At 36.7% G+C, this 18448-nt stretch overlaps 1 protein-coding gene across 1 annotated transcript; it reads left to right on the top strand.

Moving 5' to 3' along the window:
• Positions 1 to 3644: 3644 nt before the first annotated feature.
• LOC102808650 (solute carrier family 49 member A3-like) lies at positions 3645 to 17926 on the top strand. Its single transcript, XM_085504799.1, has 9 exons — positions 3645 to 3832; positions 8324 to 8482; positions 9523 to 9816; positions 11012 to 11146; positions 11326 to 11442; positions 11752 to 11904; positions 15717 to 15874; positions 16412 to 16539; positions 16808 to 17926. The coding sequence occupies exons 1-9, from the start codon at positions 3653 to 3655 to the stop codon at positions 16978 to 16980; spliced, it is 1497 nt and encodes a 498-aa protein (XP_085360925.1). The 5' UTR covers positions 3645 to 3652; the 3' UTR covers positions 16981 to 17926.
• The last annotated feature ends 522 nt before the right edge of the window (positions 17927 to 18448 follow it).

Below are 18448 nucleotides of genomic sequence, written 5' to 3'. Positions count from 1 at the left end.
GGTATATATATTATTGATAACACAGTTTTATTACACCATAACGAAATAAATTCATTTTTGGCTGAAAGTAACAAAAGTAAAGGTAACAAGTAAAAAAAGAACGTTAAAATAAAGTAAGACCAGACAGTAAAAATGAATGCAGTTTGTGTTTTCAAAACAGACTTTCAAAAACTGTGTCACATGTCTAATTAGGTTAGTAATAATAATAATAATAATAATAATAATAATAATAATAATAATAATAATAATAATAATAATAATTTCTATTACTTATAGATATTCAGGAAAATCTTATTAAATACTGGTATCGTATTAGTGCCTTACCAGACAGTAATATTACAATCTTATTAAATACTGGTATCGTATTAGTGCCTTACCAGACAGTAATATTACAATCTTATTAAATACTGGTATCGTATTAGTGCCTTACCAGACAGTAATATTACAATCTTATTAAATACTGGTATCGTATTAGTGCCTTACCAGACAGTAATATACAATCTTATTAAATACTGGTATCGTATTAGTGCCTTACCAGACAGTAATATACAATCTTATTAAATACTGGTATCGTATTAGTGCCTTACCAGACAGTAATATACAATCTTATTAAATACTGGTATCGTATTAGTGCCTTACCAGACAGTAATATACAATCTTATTAAATACTGGTATCGTATTAGTGCCTTACCAGACAGTAATATACAATCTTATTAAATACTGGTATCGTATTAGTGCCTTACCAGACAGTAATATACAATCTGATTAAATACTGGTATCGTATTAGTGCCTTACCAGACAGTAATATACAATCTTATTAAATACTGGTATCGTATTAGTGCCTTACCAGACAGTAATATACAATCTTATTAAATACTGGTATCGTATTAGTGCCTTACCAGACAGTAATATACAATCTTATTAAATACTGGTATCGTATTAGTGCCTTACCAGACAGTAATATACAATCTTATTAAATACTGGTATCGTATTAGTGCCTTACCAGACAGTAATATTACAATCTTATTAAATACTGGTATCGTATTAGTGCCTTACCAGACAGTAATATACAATCTTATTAAATACTGGTATCGTATTAGTGCCTTACCAGACAGTCATATTACAATCTTATTAAATACTGGTATCGTATTAGTGCCTTACCAGACAGTAATATACAATCTTATTAAATACAGGTATCGTATTAGTGCCTTACCAGACAGTAATATACAATCTGATTAAATACTGGTATCGTATTAGTGCCTTACCAGACAGTAATATACAATCTTATTAAATACTGGTATCGTATTAGTGCCTTACCAGACAGTAATATACAATCTTATTAAATACTGGTATCGTATTAGTGCCTTACCAGACAGTAATATACAATCTTATTAAATACTGGTATCGTATTAGTGCCTTACCAGACAGTAATATACAATCTTATTAAATACTGGTATCGTATTAGTGCCTTACCAGACAGTAATATTACAATCTTATTAAATACTGGTATCGTATTAGTGCCTTACCAGACAGTAATATACAATCTTATTAAATACTGGTATCGTATTAGTGCCTTACCAGACAGTAATATACAATCTGATTAAATACTGGTATCGTATTAGTGCCTTACCAGACAGTAATATTACAATCTTATTAAATACTGGTATCGTATTAGTGCCTTACCAGACAGTCATATACAATCTTATTAAATACTGGTATCGTATTAGTGCCTTACCAGACAGTCATATTACAATCTTATTAAATACTGGTATCGTATTAGTGCCTTACCAGACAGTCATATTACAATCTTATTAAATACTGGTATCGTATTAGTGCCTTACCAGACAGTAATATTACAATCTTATTAAATACTGGTATCGTATTAGTGCCTTACCAGACAGTCATATACAATCTTATTAAATACTGGTATCGTATTAGTGCCTTACCAGACAGTAATATTACAATCTTATTAAATACTGGTATCGTATTAGTGCCTTACCAGACAGTAATATTACAATCTTATTAAATACTGGTATCGTATTAGTGCCTTACCAGACAGTAATATTACAATCTTATTAAATACTGGTATCGTATTAGTGCCTTACCAGACAGTCATATTACAATCTTATTAAATACTGGTATCGTATTAGTGCCTTACCAGACAGTCATATTACAATCTTATTAAATACTGGTATCGTATTAGTGCCTTACCAGACAGTCATATACAATCTTATTAAATACTGGTATCGTATTAGTGCCTTACCAGACAGTAATATTACAATCTTATTAAATACTGGTATCGTATTAGTGCCTTACCAGACAGTCATATTACAATCTTATTAAATACTGGTATCGTATTAGTGCCTTACCAGACAGTCATATTACAATCTTATTAAATACTGGTATCGTATTAGTGCCTTACCAGACAGTAATATTACAAAACAAGCCTTTGAATAACAAAAACAACAAAATTTAAATTGGTTTACATCAGTAAAAAACATGGTCTCCGAAAATATTACAAACTTGTCCTCGTCTGTCATACCTCAAAAATTACCACACAGTAAAATAAAAAAACATACGAAAAAACATCCAACAAAGGTATGTAGAGTTCTGGAAGTTGAGTGTAACAAATGATAATAGAAAACTGAGAACGTATATAAAGTTTAAAGACTCATACACTTTTGAACCATATTTGCTCTTATGTAATCTGAAACATAAAATCTTATTGACTCGCTTCAGAATAAGCAGTCATGTATTAGAAATTGAGAAGGGTAGACATACCCAACCCAAAATACCTTTAGAAGACAGAATCTGAAAGCAATGTTCCCAGATCAAAATTGAAAATGATGAACATTTCTTCATGGAATGTCTTAGGTACCAAACAGAAAGACAAAAGCTATTTAATAATATCAGTATTCCAGAAGAATTGAAAAGTGATAACCAGATATTTAAATATATTATGAGTTCAAGAGAAGACGTACTAATAAGACAAGTTGGTGAATATATTTGAAATCAGAAATAACAATAACTGACATTTTACTTTTACTTTAGTTTTATATGTATTGTACTTTATTACTAACATTTTATTGCTGTTCAACCAATGGAAATTATTTCTAAGGATGCAATAAATTCATTATTATTATTATTATTATTATTATTATTATTATTATTATTATTATTATTATTATTATTATTATTATTATTATTATTATTATTATTATTATAGGACATGTTCTATTCTTAATGTCAATGTTTCGGCGTCACCATACTTATACTGAAGCACATGCGCACTAATCCTCAGTTTTGTCATGGATGCTCTATGAGGAGGGTTTTTATTCCTAGATACAGTTTCAGACCAAACTTTGTTTTTGAGCTTTAGTAAAACATTGAAATAAATAAAATAACAATGATCTCGCAAATGAATACCATCGTCCGCTAGTATCGCTAGCACGGTTCCGTTTTCGAGTATCCCCTCCCCACGAACTCGAGGCAGTAAGCTGGAATATTATAGTAGAAATATTTAATTGCTGGTGTGGAACTTGCATATTGTGCTCAACCTCAGGGTTCTAGAGTGCAATTTAAACACCAGCTTAGAGGGCTCATTTTTGAATTCGGGTCAGGTGGCTGGTCAGGTGATTGTGACCGTAACAAAATGTCGGCGACCAGTGAATATTCGTCGCTTCTGGGAACTGATCGGCTTATCGACCCAATTTTACGCTCTTCAACAGTCAGTTTGTCTGCCAGCAGCGATGGGAACACTCCGTATAGAGTATATACCAGACGGTGGTTTATGTTGACTGTTGTGTGCGTTTTAAACATTTCGAATGCAATGGTAAAGTGTTTTGATTATTTATCGCAATGACGCTAATGAACCTCAGCCCCACCCTCATTTAGATCAGCCATCTTGTTAACACTCTTCAAGACCAGGTTCAGTTCGGTATCGAGACGTGATTTGTTTGTAATCTTCTGTAGTTCTGAATTATCCCCGGGTCGCCGCTTATTTTTTGTGGACAATTCGGACAATGCCCCCCCCCCCCAACATCCCAGAAGAATATAATTGAACCGTTGCATGTTTGATAATAAATACGTCCTTGCCTAGATCACAGAGGGACTGTGCTTAGATATATTGGCATGAGAAATGATATATCGATAACAAAAATGAATGAGTTATTATAATCAGGGAGTTCAATTTAAAAATAAAATAAAGATAGGGGTCTAGAGTAGTGAATCATACGACAGTTTCTTTATAATATTGATAATAATAAAGTTTTATTACACTGTAAAGAAATTAACAATATAATTTTTTGTTGAAAGTAACAAAAGTAAAAGTAACAAGTAAAAACAGAACGTTATAATAACATAATTAATGCAGTTTGTGTGTTGTGTTTCAAAACCGTGTCACACGTCCAATTAGTTTAGGATTGTTAGTATTATTAAGGATAGTGAACTTATTCATATTGTTTTCAGACTGGAAAGTGGGGATTTCTTTGGTAAATTCAACGTACATAGTATCCCTCTCATCAGTGTAATAGCTACAGTCTGTAATGAAATGAACTTTGTTTTCAATATTGTCACTCCTACACTTATCACAAATCCTGTTCCCTAATGAGATTTTAGGTCTTTTATGTCTGCCTACTTCTATTTGGAGTTTGTGACAACTAAGTCTCAATTGAGACAATAATTTAATAGCTTGTCTAATATTTAACAGGTATAGAATTTTAGCTCGACTAATATCACTTTTAAGTAGACTGTAAGATCTGAGTTTGGCATCTGGTCACTTGATGTTATGAATTCATAATGTTTTTTATAATGTATATTATTATTATATAATGTTTTTTTTAGTTTTCTGAAAGAGTACATTACTAGAAATAGTCAAAAGATAAATATTCTACATGTCTTTAAAATGTATTTGCATAGGAAAATGACACCAGAATGTGAATGCTGACTTGTTGATGATATTTATTACATAAAGCAATGCCTGACAAGTGAACATAGCTGAATAGTTTGATTACCTGAAAATATAACACAGAGAGCAGACTATAACACAGAGAACAGACTATAGCACAGAGAACAGACTATAACACAGAGAGCAGACTATAGCACAGAGAACAGACTATAACACAGAGAACAGACTATAACACAGAGAACAGACTATAACACAGAGAACAGACTATAACACAGAGAACAGACTATAACACAGAGAACAGACTATAACACAGAGAACAGACTATAACACAGAGAACAGACTATAACACAGAGAACAGACTATAACACAGAGAACAGACTATAGCACAGAGAACAGACTATAACACAGAGAACAGACTATAACACAGAGAACAGACTATAACACAGAGAACAGACTATAGCACAGAGAACAGACTATAACACAGAGAACAGACTATAACACAGAGAACAGACTATAACACAGAGAACAGACTATAGCACAGAGAACAGACTATAGCACAGAGAACAGACTATAACACAGAGAACAGACTATAGCACAGAGAACAGACTATAGCACAGAGAACAGACTATAACACAGAGAACAGACTATAACACAGAGAACAGACTATAACACAGAGAACAGACTATAACAGACTATAGCACAGAGAACAGACTATAACACAGAGAACAGACTATAACACAGAGAACAGACTATAGCACAGAGAACAGACTATAGCACAGAGAACAGACTATAACACAGAGAACAGACTATAACACAGAGAACAGACTATAGCACAGAGAACAGACTATAACACAGAGAACAGACTATAACACAGAGAACAGACTATAACACAGAGAACAGACTATAACACAGAGAACAGACTATAGCACAGAGAACAGACTATAGCACAGAGAACAGACTATAACACAGAGAACAGACTATAACACAGAGAACAGACTATAGCACAGAGAACAGACTATAACACAGAGAACAGACTATAACACAGAGAACAGACTATAACACAGAGAACAGACTATAACACAGAGAACAGACTATAACACAGAGAACAGACTATAGCACAGAGAACAGACTATAGCACAGAGAACAGACTATAACACAGAGAACAGACTATAACACAGAGAACAGACTATAGCACAGAGAACAGACTATAGCACAGAGAACAGACTATAACACAGAGAACAGACTATAACACAGAGAACAGACTATAACACAGAGAACAGACTATAACACAGAACAGACTATAGCACAGAGAACAGACTATAGCACAGAGAACAGACTATAGCACAGAGAACAGACTATAGCACAGAGAACAGACTATAACACAGAGAACAGACTATAACACAGAGAACAGACTATAACACAGAGAACAGACTATAACACAGAGAACAGACTATAACACAGAGAACAGACTATAGCACAGAGAACAGACTATAACACAGAGAACAGACTATAACACAGAGAACAGACTATAGCACAGAGAACAGACTATAGCACAGAGAACAGACTATAACACAGAGAACAGACTATAACACAGAGAACAGACTATAACACAGAGAACAGACTATAACACAGAGAACAGACTATAACACAGAGAACAGACTATAACACAGAGAACAGACTATAACACAGAGAACAGACTATAGCACAGAGAACAGACTATAGCACAGAGAACAGACTATAACACAGAGAACAGACTATAGCACAGAGAACAGACTATAGCACAGAGAACAGACTATAACACAGAGAACAGACTATAACACAGAGAACAGACTATAACAGACTATAACACAGACAACAGACTATAACACAGAGAACAGACTATAACACAGAGAACAGACTATAGCACAGAGAACAGACTATAGCACAGAGAACAGACTATAACACAGAGAACAGACTATAACACAGAGAACAGACTATAGCACAGAGAACAGACTATAACACAGAGAACAGACTATAACACAGAGAACAGACTATAACACAGAGAACAGACTATAACACAGAGAACAGACTATAGCACAGAGAACAGACTATAGCACAGAGAACAGACTATAACACAGAGAACAGACTATAACACAGCGAACAGACTATAACACAGAGAACAGACTATAGCACAGAGAACAGACTATAACACAGAGAACAGACTATAACACAGAGAACAGACTATAACACAGAGAACAGACTATAACACAGAGAACAGACTATAACACAGAGAACAGACTATAGCACAGAGAACAGACTATAGCACAGAGAACAGACTATAGCACAGAGAACAGACTATAACACAGAGAACAGACTATAACACAGAGAACAGACTATAACACAGAGAACAGACTATAACACAGAGAACAGACTATAACAGACAATAACACAGAGAACAGACTATAACACAGAGAACAGACTATAACACAGAGAACAGACTATAGCACAGAGAACAGACTATAACACAGAGAACAGACTATAACACAGAGAACAGACTATAACACAGAGAACAGACTATAACACAGAGAACAGACTATAACACAGAGAACAGACTATAACACAGAGAACAGACTATAACACAGAGAACAGACTATAACACAGAGAACAGACTATAACACAGAGAACAGACTATAACACAGAGAACAGACTATAACACAGAGAACAGACTATAACACAGAGAACAGACTATAACACAGAGAACAGACTATAACACAGAGAACAGACTATAACACAGAGAACAGACTATAACACAGAGAACAGACTATAACACAGAGAACAGACTATAACACAGAACAGACTATAACACACAGAACAGACTATAACACAGAGAACAGACTATAACACAGAGAACAGACTATAACACAGAGAACAGACTAATAAACACAGAGAACAGACTATAACACAGAGAAAAGACTATAACACAATGCCTGCTAAAAGCCTCTAAAATTAATGAGAAAAATGACATCAGTATGCTATGTGTTAAAGGATGGTGATCATTGTATGACAATCACTACATGCTACATTATCCATGTATATCTTGCTATGATCGTAACGTGTAGTCAACAATGTGCTGAACATTGGTAAAGAAATCATATTTACGGCAATTCATGTAAAAGCAGAATGGAAGATCATAAGATAGTGGAATGTATTTTTGTACAGTTTTAAATACCATCCGATCAGATATTCAAATTCTACATGAATTTTAATGTGCCACAGTTGCTGCTGTTCTAATTTTGTGTAAACAATGTAATTTACACATGTTGTTTACTTACATTCTATGGGACCCACACACAATGCAACGTGACCCAATGACTGTTGCTCTACATCCATAGTATGGTAATTTTAACAAATGTTTTTTTTTTCTTTTTTTTCTTCTAGATCTGGATGACCTTTGGTCCTATTGCTGACAGAGCGGGGGAATATTTCAAAATTAGTTACAATGAGGTCAATTGGCTATCACTTATTTTCATGACAGCCTCTATACCATTAGGTATATGTGCATCCTGGTTATTAGATACAATGGGACTTAGAGCTAGTGTAAGTATAACACAGATTTTATTCAGCACAACAACATTACTTTTTTGGCTAATTCAGTTCACGGCTCCAGGAAAGCTGCGGTAAACTGTTTTCTTCAATTTAAAAAGCGATTGTCTATTACTAAAGTGGATGATTGTGACTATGATTAACACAGAATCGATTGTATGTTGTATTTATGCCAATAAATAGCGTAGGAGTTGAGATTTTGATGAATATAGCGACTTGAGTAGTTAACTGCTGTCTATAAATGTTGCGTGATGTGGAAATGCTGTAACAGGGTGCATCAGTCGAATCTTCACAAACATACAGATCCTAATGTGATTACCATGTAACTGGTTCAATGAAGATAATAGAAATCGTGTTTGCAAATTTAAAACATGTTCTGTATTAGCCCTAACATATGCTGTGCAAGTGGTTAGCATAGCCACATTGTGCCTTTAATTTTATTTTATACTTGGTACATACGTATATTCCTTGGGTAGACCTCTGTGATATTTGATTATTTTATGGCAATATTTTGTAATTCTGGTCAAAAATTATATTTTTCAACAACTTCCTTAAAACCCCACTCCAACTGCTTTGATACTTGGTATATATTTGTGACATTGTCTTCAATTCTGTAATTTTGATGAATATGACTTCTATTTGACTTCTTCCTGATAACTGCTGGTTTGATTGTTTTTAAACTTAGTATACGTACATGTACCTTGAGTGGACCTCTATTAGACTAGCTTATTTCATCATATTAATGTAAAGATATATCTTATAACTGGAGTTGATAAATCCATAACTTTAGTACTATAAACTTATCCTTATCAGCGATAAGACAGGAGTGAAAACACTTAGAATGCAAACAAAGCCAAGTCTACTATGATGTTCATGTAACTACATGTATTGCATGCTGAAACAGTGTAGCTTAATGTCAGATTGCTTTTCTCAACAAAGTATTTTGAACTGAGTACAAAAAAAATATACAAACTTGAAACACAAAAACAATTTACAATATGTAATTTACCGTAAAAGTATCTGTGTTTCCATAGATTGTACTTGGATCCTGGCTGAACGCAATTGGATGTGGAGTTAGGGTAATTAGTACCCTTTCATTTGTACCACAGCAAGCCCGATTCCCAGTATTAATATCAGGTCAATTCTTAGCCGCTTGTTCCCAGCCGTTTGTGATGTTTTCCCCCACCAAGCTTGCAGCTACATGGTTCCAAGGAGATCAGAGAGCAACTGCCAATATGATAGCATCTGTCTCCAATCCCGTTGGTATTCTGCTAGCCAATATACTGTCTCCATTACTTGCACCAAATCAGCATGATGTCCCTTTTGCAGTAAGTTTACTTTAAACAATGTCTGAACTAATGATTACAAATCTTTGTATAAAGTGTGGTGTTGACATGAGTTCTTTGTATAAAGTGTGGTGTTGACATGAGTTCTTTGTATAAAGTGTGTCATTTACATGAGTTCTTTGTATAAAGTGTGTCATTTACATGAGTTCTTTGTATAAAGTGTGTCGTTGACATGAGTTCTTTGTATAAAGTGTGTCGTTTACATGAGTTCTTTGTATAAAGTGTGTCGTTTACATAAGTTCTTTGTATAAAGTGTGGTGTTGACATGAGTTCTTTGTATAAAGTGTGGTGTTGACATGAGTTCTTTGTATAAAGTGTCGTTTACATGAGTTCTTTGTATAAAGTGTGTCATTTACACGAGTTCTTTGTATAAAGTGTGGTGTTGACATGAGTTCTTTGTATAAAGTGTGTCGTTTACACGAGTTCTTTGTATAAAGTGTGGTGTTGACATGAGTTCTTTGTATAAAGTGTGTCGTTTACATGAGTTCTTTGTATAAAGTGTGGTGTTGACATGAGTTCTTTGTATAAAGTGTGTCGTTGACATGAGTTCTTTGTATAAAGTGTGTCGTTTACATGAGTTCGTTGTATAAAGTGTGTCGTTTACATGAGTTCTTTGTATAAAGTGTGTCGTTTACATGAGTTCTTTGTATAAAGTGTGTCTTTACATGAGTTCTTTGTATAAAGTGTCGTTTACATGAGTTCTTTGTATAAAGTGTGTCGTTTACATGAGTTCTTTGTATAAAGTGTGTCGTTTACATGAGTTCTTTGTATAAAGTGTGTCGTTTACATGAGTTCTTTGTATAAAGTGTGTCGTTTACATGAGTTCTTTGTATAAAGTGTGTCGTTTACATGAGTTCTTTGTATAAAGTGTGTCGTTTACATGAGTTCTTTGTATAAAGTGTGTCGTTTACATGAGTTCTTTGTATAAAGTGTGTCGTTTACATGAGTTCTTTGTATAAAGTGTGTCGTTTACATGAGTTCTTTGTATAAAGTGTGTCGTTTACATGAGTTCTTTGTATAAAGTGTGTCATTTACATGAGTTCTTTGTATAAAGTGTGGAATTCACAGAGTTCTATTTTTGTATGAGCTTTAACAATGGGACACGTAACTAATAGTGTTATAAATGGATATAATTGGCCTAATTAATTAAGTGACTTATATTACTTTATTTTGATAGTTGTACATATACTGTGTGCCAGCAGCATTGGCTATGTTGATGGCAACATTTGGTTTTTGTAACAGTGTCCCCCCAACTCCACCCTCAGCTAGTGCTGCTGATCCACATGAGCCATTCTTTCAAGGTCTTAAAAAAGTAAGTTTATTATCAATTATTCTCTATGTATACTGTCTAGCAGTGAAGCATTTCTGTGTTGTCAAATGATGTAGATGGGTCAATGATAGCTCTGTTTGGTTGTGCAGTCATTTTGCGAATCTCTAATAAAAAAAATAATTATTTATTGACACTGAATTTTGTTTTTTTATCACCTACAGATTATTCACAATAAACCTTACTTAATTCTGGCATTGTGTTTTGGATGTGGAATTGCTTTATTTAGCAGTTTAAGTACTCTATTTGAGCAGATACTCTGTCCTCAAGGATACAAAGACGTAAGTTATCATCAGATTCTGGTTTATGTGTATTCAAAATCTTCTTACAGGCAAGATGAATAGTCATTTTTTTTTATAAATCTACACTGGATTGCTGGAAACTGAAACATTGGTTTGAACATAAAAATGTGCAATCTGAAATAGTACCACTACTCCAAAGTGCACATAGAAACTCAATAAAGAAAGACAAATCCAATGTCTTTTTACTACTTTGGAATGTAGAATAATGGTTTCTAATATTGTTATCATTCCTGCAATGTTAGAGCTCCCACTACTGTATGCATTTATTTCTTTTCATCTAAACTGCAGCAAATGATTGGTATTTATGGTGCTTTGCTGATTGGTACTGGTGTCTTGGGAGCAGCTGTTGCAGGTGCAATAGTAGACAAGACAAAAAAATTTATGGAGACAGCAAAAGTGTGTTTTGCTTTTGCTGCTCTTGCTAGTATATTTTTATCAGTTGTAAGTATGTATATTAAATACTTTGTGTGTGTATGGAGACACATTAGCTTTTTGTTTGCTGTTATGTACATATAGACCCTTGTACATGCGTCTTCAATGCTATTTACACTACAAAGATAACAATTGAGCTATGGCACATCCTTGGGTATATTGCCCATGAATTCTTATCCATCTCCCAGAGACCCAGCTTTCTATCCATCTCTCAGAGACCCAGCTTTCTATCTATCTCTCAGAGACCCAGCTTTCTATCCATCTCCCAGAGACCCAGCTTTCTATCCATCTCTCAGAGACCCAGCTTTCTATCCATCTCTCAGAGACCCAGCTTTCTATCCATCTCCCAGACACCCAGCTTTCTATCCATCTCCCAGAGACCCAGCTTTCTATCTATCTCTCAGAGACCCAGCTTTCTATCTATCTCCCAGAGACCCAGCTTTCTATCCATCTCCAGAGACCCAGCTTTCTATCCATCTCCAGAGACTCAGCTTTCTATCCATCTCCCAGAGACCAAGCTTTCTATCCATCTCTCAGAGACACAGCTTTCTATCCATCTCTCAGAGACCCAGCTTTCTATCCATCTCTCAGAGACCCAGCTTTCTATCCATCTCTCTGAGACCCAGCTTTCTATCCATCTCCAGAGACCCAGCTTTCTATCTATCTCTCAAAGACCCAGCTTTCTATCCATCTCTCAGAGACCCGGCCATCTATCCGTCTCTCAGAGACCCAGCTTTCTATCCATCTCTCAGAGACCCAGCTTTCTATCCATCTCTCAGAGACCCAGCTTTCTATCCATCTCTCAGAGACCCTGCTTTCTATCCATCTCTCAGAGACCCAGCTTTCTATCCATCTCTCAGAAACCCAGCTTTCTATCCATCTCTCAGAGACCCAGCTTTCTATCCATCTCTCAGAGACCCAGCTTTCTGTCCATCTCTCAGAGACCCAGCTTTCTATCCATCTCTCAGAGACCCAGCTTTCTATCCATCTCCCAGAGACCCAGCTTTCTATCCATCTCTCAGAGACCCAGCTTTCTATCCATCTCCCAGAGACCCAGCTTTCTATCCATCTCTCAGAGACCCAGCTTTCTATCCATCTCTCAGAGACCCAGCTTTCTATCCATCTCTCAGAGACCCAGCTTTCTATCCATCTCTCAGAGACCCAGCTTTCTATCCATCTCTCAGAGACCCAGCTTTCTATCCATCTCCAAGAGACCCAGCTTTCTATCCATCTCCAAGAGACCCAGCTTTCTATTCATCTCCCAGAGACCCAGCTTTCTATTCATCTCCCAGAGACCCAGCTTTCTATTCATCTCCCAGAGACCCAGCTTTCTATCCATCTCCCAGAGACCCAGCTTTCTATCCATCTCCCAGAGACCCAGCTTTCTATCCATCTCTCAGAGACCCAGCTTTCTATCCATCTCTCAGAGACCCAGCTTTCTATCCATCTCCCAGACACCCAGCTTTCTATCCATCTCCCAGAGACCCAGCTTTCTATCTATCTCTCAGAGACCCAGCTTTCTATCTATCTCCCAGAGACCCAGCTTTCTATCCATCTCCAGAGACTCAGCTTTCTATCCATCTCCCAGAGACCAAGCTTTCTATCCATCTCTCAGAGACACAGCTTTCTATCCATCTCTCAGAGACCCAGCTTTCTATCCATCTCCCAGAGACCCAGCTTTCTATCCATCTCTCTGAGACCCAGCTTTCTATCCATCTCCAGAGACCCAGCTTTCTATCTATCTCTCAAAGACCCAGCTTTCTATCCATCTCTCAGAGACCCGGCCATCTATCCGTCTCTCAGAGACCCAGCTTTCTATCCATCTCTCAGAGACCCAGCTTTCTATCCATCTCTCAGAGACCCAGCTTTCTATCCATCTCTCAGAGACCCTGCTTTCTATCCATCTCTCAGAGACCCAGCTTTCTATCCATCTCTCAGAAACCCAGCTTTCTATCCATCTCTCAGAGACCCAGCTTTCTATCCATCTCTCAGAGACCCAGCTTTCTGTCCATCTCTCAGAGACCCAGCTTTCTATCCATCTCTCAGAGACCCAGCTTTCTATCCATCTCCCAGAGACCCAGCTTTCTATCCATCTCTCAGAGACCCAGCTTTCTATCCATCTCTCAGAGACCCAGCTTTCTATCCATCTCTCAGAGACCCAGCTTTCTATCCATCTCTCAGAGACCCAGCTTTCTATCCATCTCTCAGAGACCCAGCATTCTATCCATCTCTCAGAGACCCAGCTTTCTATCCATCTCTCAGAGACCCAGCTTTCTATCCATCTCCAAGAGACCCAGCTTTCTATCCATCTCCAAGAGACCCAGCTTTCTATTCATCTCCCAGAGACCCAGCTTTCTATTCATCTCCCAGAGACCCAGCTTTCTATCCATCTCCCAGAGACCCAGCTTTCTATCCATCTCCCAGAGACCCAGCTTTCTATCCATCTCTCAAAAACCCAGCTTTCTATCCATCTCTCAGAGACCCAGCTTTCTATCCATCTCTAAGAGACCCAGCTTTCTATCCATCTCCAAGAGACCCAGCTTTCTATCCATCTCCAAGAGACCCAGCTTTCTATCCATCTCCAAGAGACCCAGCTTTCTATCCATCTCCCAGAGACCCAGCTTTCTATCCATCTCCCAGAGACCCAGCTATCTATCCATCTCCCAGAGACCCAGCTTTCTATCCATCTCTCAAAAACCCAGCTTTCTATCCATCTCTCAGAGACCCAGCTTTCTATCCATCTCTCAGAGACCCAGCTTTCTATCCATCTCCAAGAGACCCAGCTTTCTATCCATCTCCCAGAGACCCAGCTTTCTATCCATCTCTCAGAGACGCAGCTTTCTATCCATCTCTCAGAGACCCAGCTTTCTATCCATCTCCCAGAGACCCAGCTTTCTATCCATCTCCCAGAGACCCAGCTTTCTATCCATCTCCCAGAGACCCAGCTTTCTATCCATCTCTCAAAAACCCAGCTTTCTATCCATCTCCCAGAGACCCAGCTTTCTATCCATCTCCCAGAGACCCAGCTTTCTATCCATCTCCCAGAGACCCAGCTTTCTGTCCATCTCTCAGAGACCCAGCTTTTTATCCATCTCTCAGAGACCCAGCTTTCTATCCATCTCTGAGACCCAGCTTTCTATCCATCTCTCAGAGACCCAGCTTTCTATCCATCTCTCAGAGACCCAGCTTTCTATCCATCTCTCAGAGACCCAGCTTTCTATCCATCTCTCAGAGACCCAGCTTTCTGTCCATCTCTCAGAGACCCAGCTTTCTATCCATCTCTCAGAGACCCAGCTTTCTATCCATCTCCAAGAGACCCAGCTTTCTATCCATCTATCAGAGACCCAGCTTTCTATCCATCTCTCAGAGACCCAGTTTTCTATCCATCTCCCAGAGACCCAGCTTTCTGTCCATCTCTCAGAGACCCAGCTTTTTATCCATCTCTCAGAGACCCAGCTTTCTATCCATCTCTGAGACCCAGCTTTCTATCCATCTCTCAGAGACCCAGCTTTCTATCCATCTCTCAGAGACCCAGCTTTCTATCCATCTCTCAGAGACCCAGCTTTCTATCCATCTCTCAGAGACCCAGCTTTCTGTCCATCTCTCAGAGACCCAGCTTTCTATCCATCTCTCAGAGACCCAGCTTTCTATCCATCTCCAAGAGACCCAGCTTTCTATCCATCTATCAGAGACCCAGCTTTCTATCCATCTCTCAGAGACCCAGTTTTCTATCCATCTCCCAGAGACCCAGCTTTCTATCCATATCTCAACCGTCTCTCAGAGGCTCAAACTGAATTTGACACTTACATTTTCATCTCTAGATTTCTCAACAACCAGATGAAATCATTCTAACAGGAGTGGCAGCTGGTATAATGGGATTCTTTGCATTTTCTTTAATACCTGTATGTTTTGAACTTGGAGTGGAATGTACTTATCCTGTGTCTGAAGGGACTAGTGCTGGATTTATATACATATCGGGGTAAGTATACAAACTGTACATGAATCTCTAACAATATCTGACGTAATCTTGGTAGTCATGGTCTGATGCAACATTGTCAATAATATCCCAATATTCACATTGGAGTTCATAGTCTAACACGGATGTTCGCAATCAGGTTACTAACTTTGTCTATCATGGTCTAACACTAACATTTGCATTTCTGCTCCAACACTGAAATTGGCCATCACAGTCCAACACTGAAATTAGCTTTTCTTGTTTGCTTTTTCTGTAAAATTGTCTAATTTCCATTATTTTCATAACCTTCAATTGCTGTTTTCCAGTCATGATGAACTCGGTATTCTTCTGTAAAAGCATGCTTCTGTGTCTTTTAATCACCTTTCCTTGGGAAAGTGGTCTATAGAGGGCGATATTGTGCATCCTTTCCATAAAGGGCGATATTGTCATACTTTAGGATGGAATGTGCATCCTTTCATCAGAGGGCAATATTGTTATATAAATCATTAACAAGATACACAATAATCTTCGACCATTACCTTTTTTTTCGTTGAATTCCAGTCAAATACAAGGAATAATTTTAGTCATTGTGATGCAAGCACTGGGTCGACCTTTATCGGCCAGACAGAATGCTACTCAAGACTGTGATTTATCCACGGCAGATGCAATTGAACCAAAAGACATGACAAGTAAATATAACATTTATTGCTTCAGTTATATTTTCTTTATAGCACCATTTATTGAACAGCGTAAGTTTAAACTTGGCATGAGATCCCAAAACATCCACATTTACTTGAAAGTCCTGGCCATTGTTTTAATAAATGCTGTTCAAAATTTGTACATTCATCGTGCTATGGGCAAGGTTTTCTATGTTTTAACAATGTTTATCTACAAGGTTTTAATAGTACTAAGGGCAAGGTTGTTGCATATTAACATAATGTTATATTTCCTTTACAGTTTCTGTACTGGTGTTTTCTGGCATAGCGAGTTTAGCAGCATGCATCTTTATTATATTCTTTGACACACCATATAAGAGACACAAAGCCGAGGAATGTGAAGCTGCTGAACGGATATTGAACTTTAGCATCAACTCAAAACAGAGGGAACAAAGGCAATACTTGTCAGCGTGAGACTGTATTCAAAATGAGTCGTGTATTTGTAGAGCCGGCACTCTCATTATTTTATTTGGCAGATATTGAGTGAAAACATTCAATATCATTTTCTTTAGACATTGATCAACATATCTATTAAGGTTGTGGTGATGAAATAATGTTGCATGCGTAACAAACTAACTCAGTTGGACTCAGCAGGTCTATGCAAACACTGAAATTTGTTGGCAATTTGCTAGTAGATCTGTTTACTAAAACTTAAATGGGTTTGACCAGTGGAATGGGTTAATGCAAGAAGCCATCTCTATTGAAACCTTCAATGTGCCATGGTTTCGATTAGATATATCAAAGGTGCCAAGGAAACTGTCTCTGTGACAGTATTTTCCAACTCAAGTATCCGATGTTTTCCAATTCATAGGACATATTGAAAAATTTGGATAACTTTTATCATATTTTTGAATAATCTGAAAGTGTATATTTAATTTATGGATTGTGAAATAAGATTACTTTTTATTGTTATTTTATTTTTTTAAATGAATTCAATCCAGTTTGAGCTGGAGTGATTCATTGCAAGTAGTTAAGATTAAGAAACTCAAGTCATTTACATAATATACAATTTGCAGATAATTTTTATATATATTTTTTTTAACATTTTCGATGAATTTTGAGTGTGCTTTAAATCCTTGATATTTCAACTAGGACTGATCAAACAAAAACTATGAAAAGCCATTACAGACAGACTATTGTGACTATTGTAATGCACAATGTTGAAACAAATTGCATTTCTGAAATATTTATCAGATTTTTGTACTTAGAGAACGAATGTCAAATTTTATGGTATTTGTTTTGGTGCACATAAAATGAAGTATTCATATAAATTTCATTATGATAATTTCTAATTAATGGAATATGTTCATCTTGTTTTTATGAAATGAATCAAAATAAAATTTCACGCACATGCATAATATTATATGAATTGCAGTGTATGTTGTGATCCAGAGAATTGCAGTGTATGTTGTGATTCAGAGAATTGCAGTGTATGTTGTGATTCAGAGAATTGCAGTGTATGTTGTGATCCAGAGAATTGCAGTGTATGTTGTGATTCAGAGAATTGCAGTGTTTGTTGTGATCCAGAGAATTGCAGTGTATGTTGTGATTCAGAGAATTGCAGTGTTTGTTGTGATCCAGAGAATTGCAGTGTATGTTGTGATTCAGAGAATTGCAGTGTTTGTTGTGGTCTAGTGAATTGCAGTGTATGTTGTGATCCAGAGAATTGCAGTGTATGTTGTGATTCAGAGAATTGCAGTGTTTGTTGTGATTCAGAGAATTGCAGTGTATGTTGTGATTCAGAGAATTGCAGTGTATGTTGTGATCCAGAGAATTGCAGTGTATGTTGTGATCCAGAGAATTGCAGTGTATGTTGTGATTCAGAGAATTGCAGTGTTTGTTGTGGTCTAGTGAATTGCAGTGTATGTTGTGATCCAGAGAA

This window comes from Saccoglossus kowalevskii, chromosome 10 (assembly GCF_978046115.1).
Source record: "Saccoglossus kowalevskii chromosome 10, keSacKowa6.1, whole genome shotgun sequence".
Lineage (NCBI taxonomy): Eukaryota > Metazoa > Hemichordata > Enteropneusta > Harrimaniidae > Saccoglossus > Saccoglossus kowalevskii.
This window is presented reverse-complemented; position numbering and strand designations above follow the sequence as displayed.

What these genes read in the sequence shown, in the direction of transcription:
- LOC102808650 (XM_085504799.1), top strand. Translation starts at nt 3,653, where the DNA reads ATGTCGGCGACCAGTGAATATTCGTCGCTTCTGGGAACTGATCGGCTT. An exon ending in CTAGTATATTTTTATCAGTT is followed by an intron (nt 11,905 to 15,716) that starts GTAAGTATGTAT and finishes TTTCATCTCTAG; the next exon opens with ATTTCTCAACAACCAGATGA. An exon ending in TGAACCAAAAGACATGACAA is followed by an intron (nt 16,540 to 16,807) that starts GTAAATATAACA and finishes TTTCCTTTACAG; the next exon opens with TTTCTGTACTGGTGTTTTCT.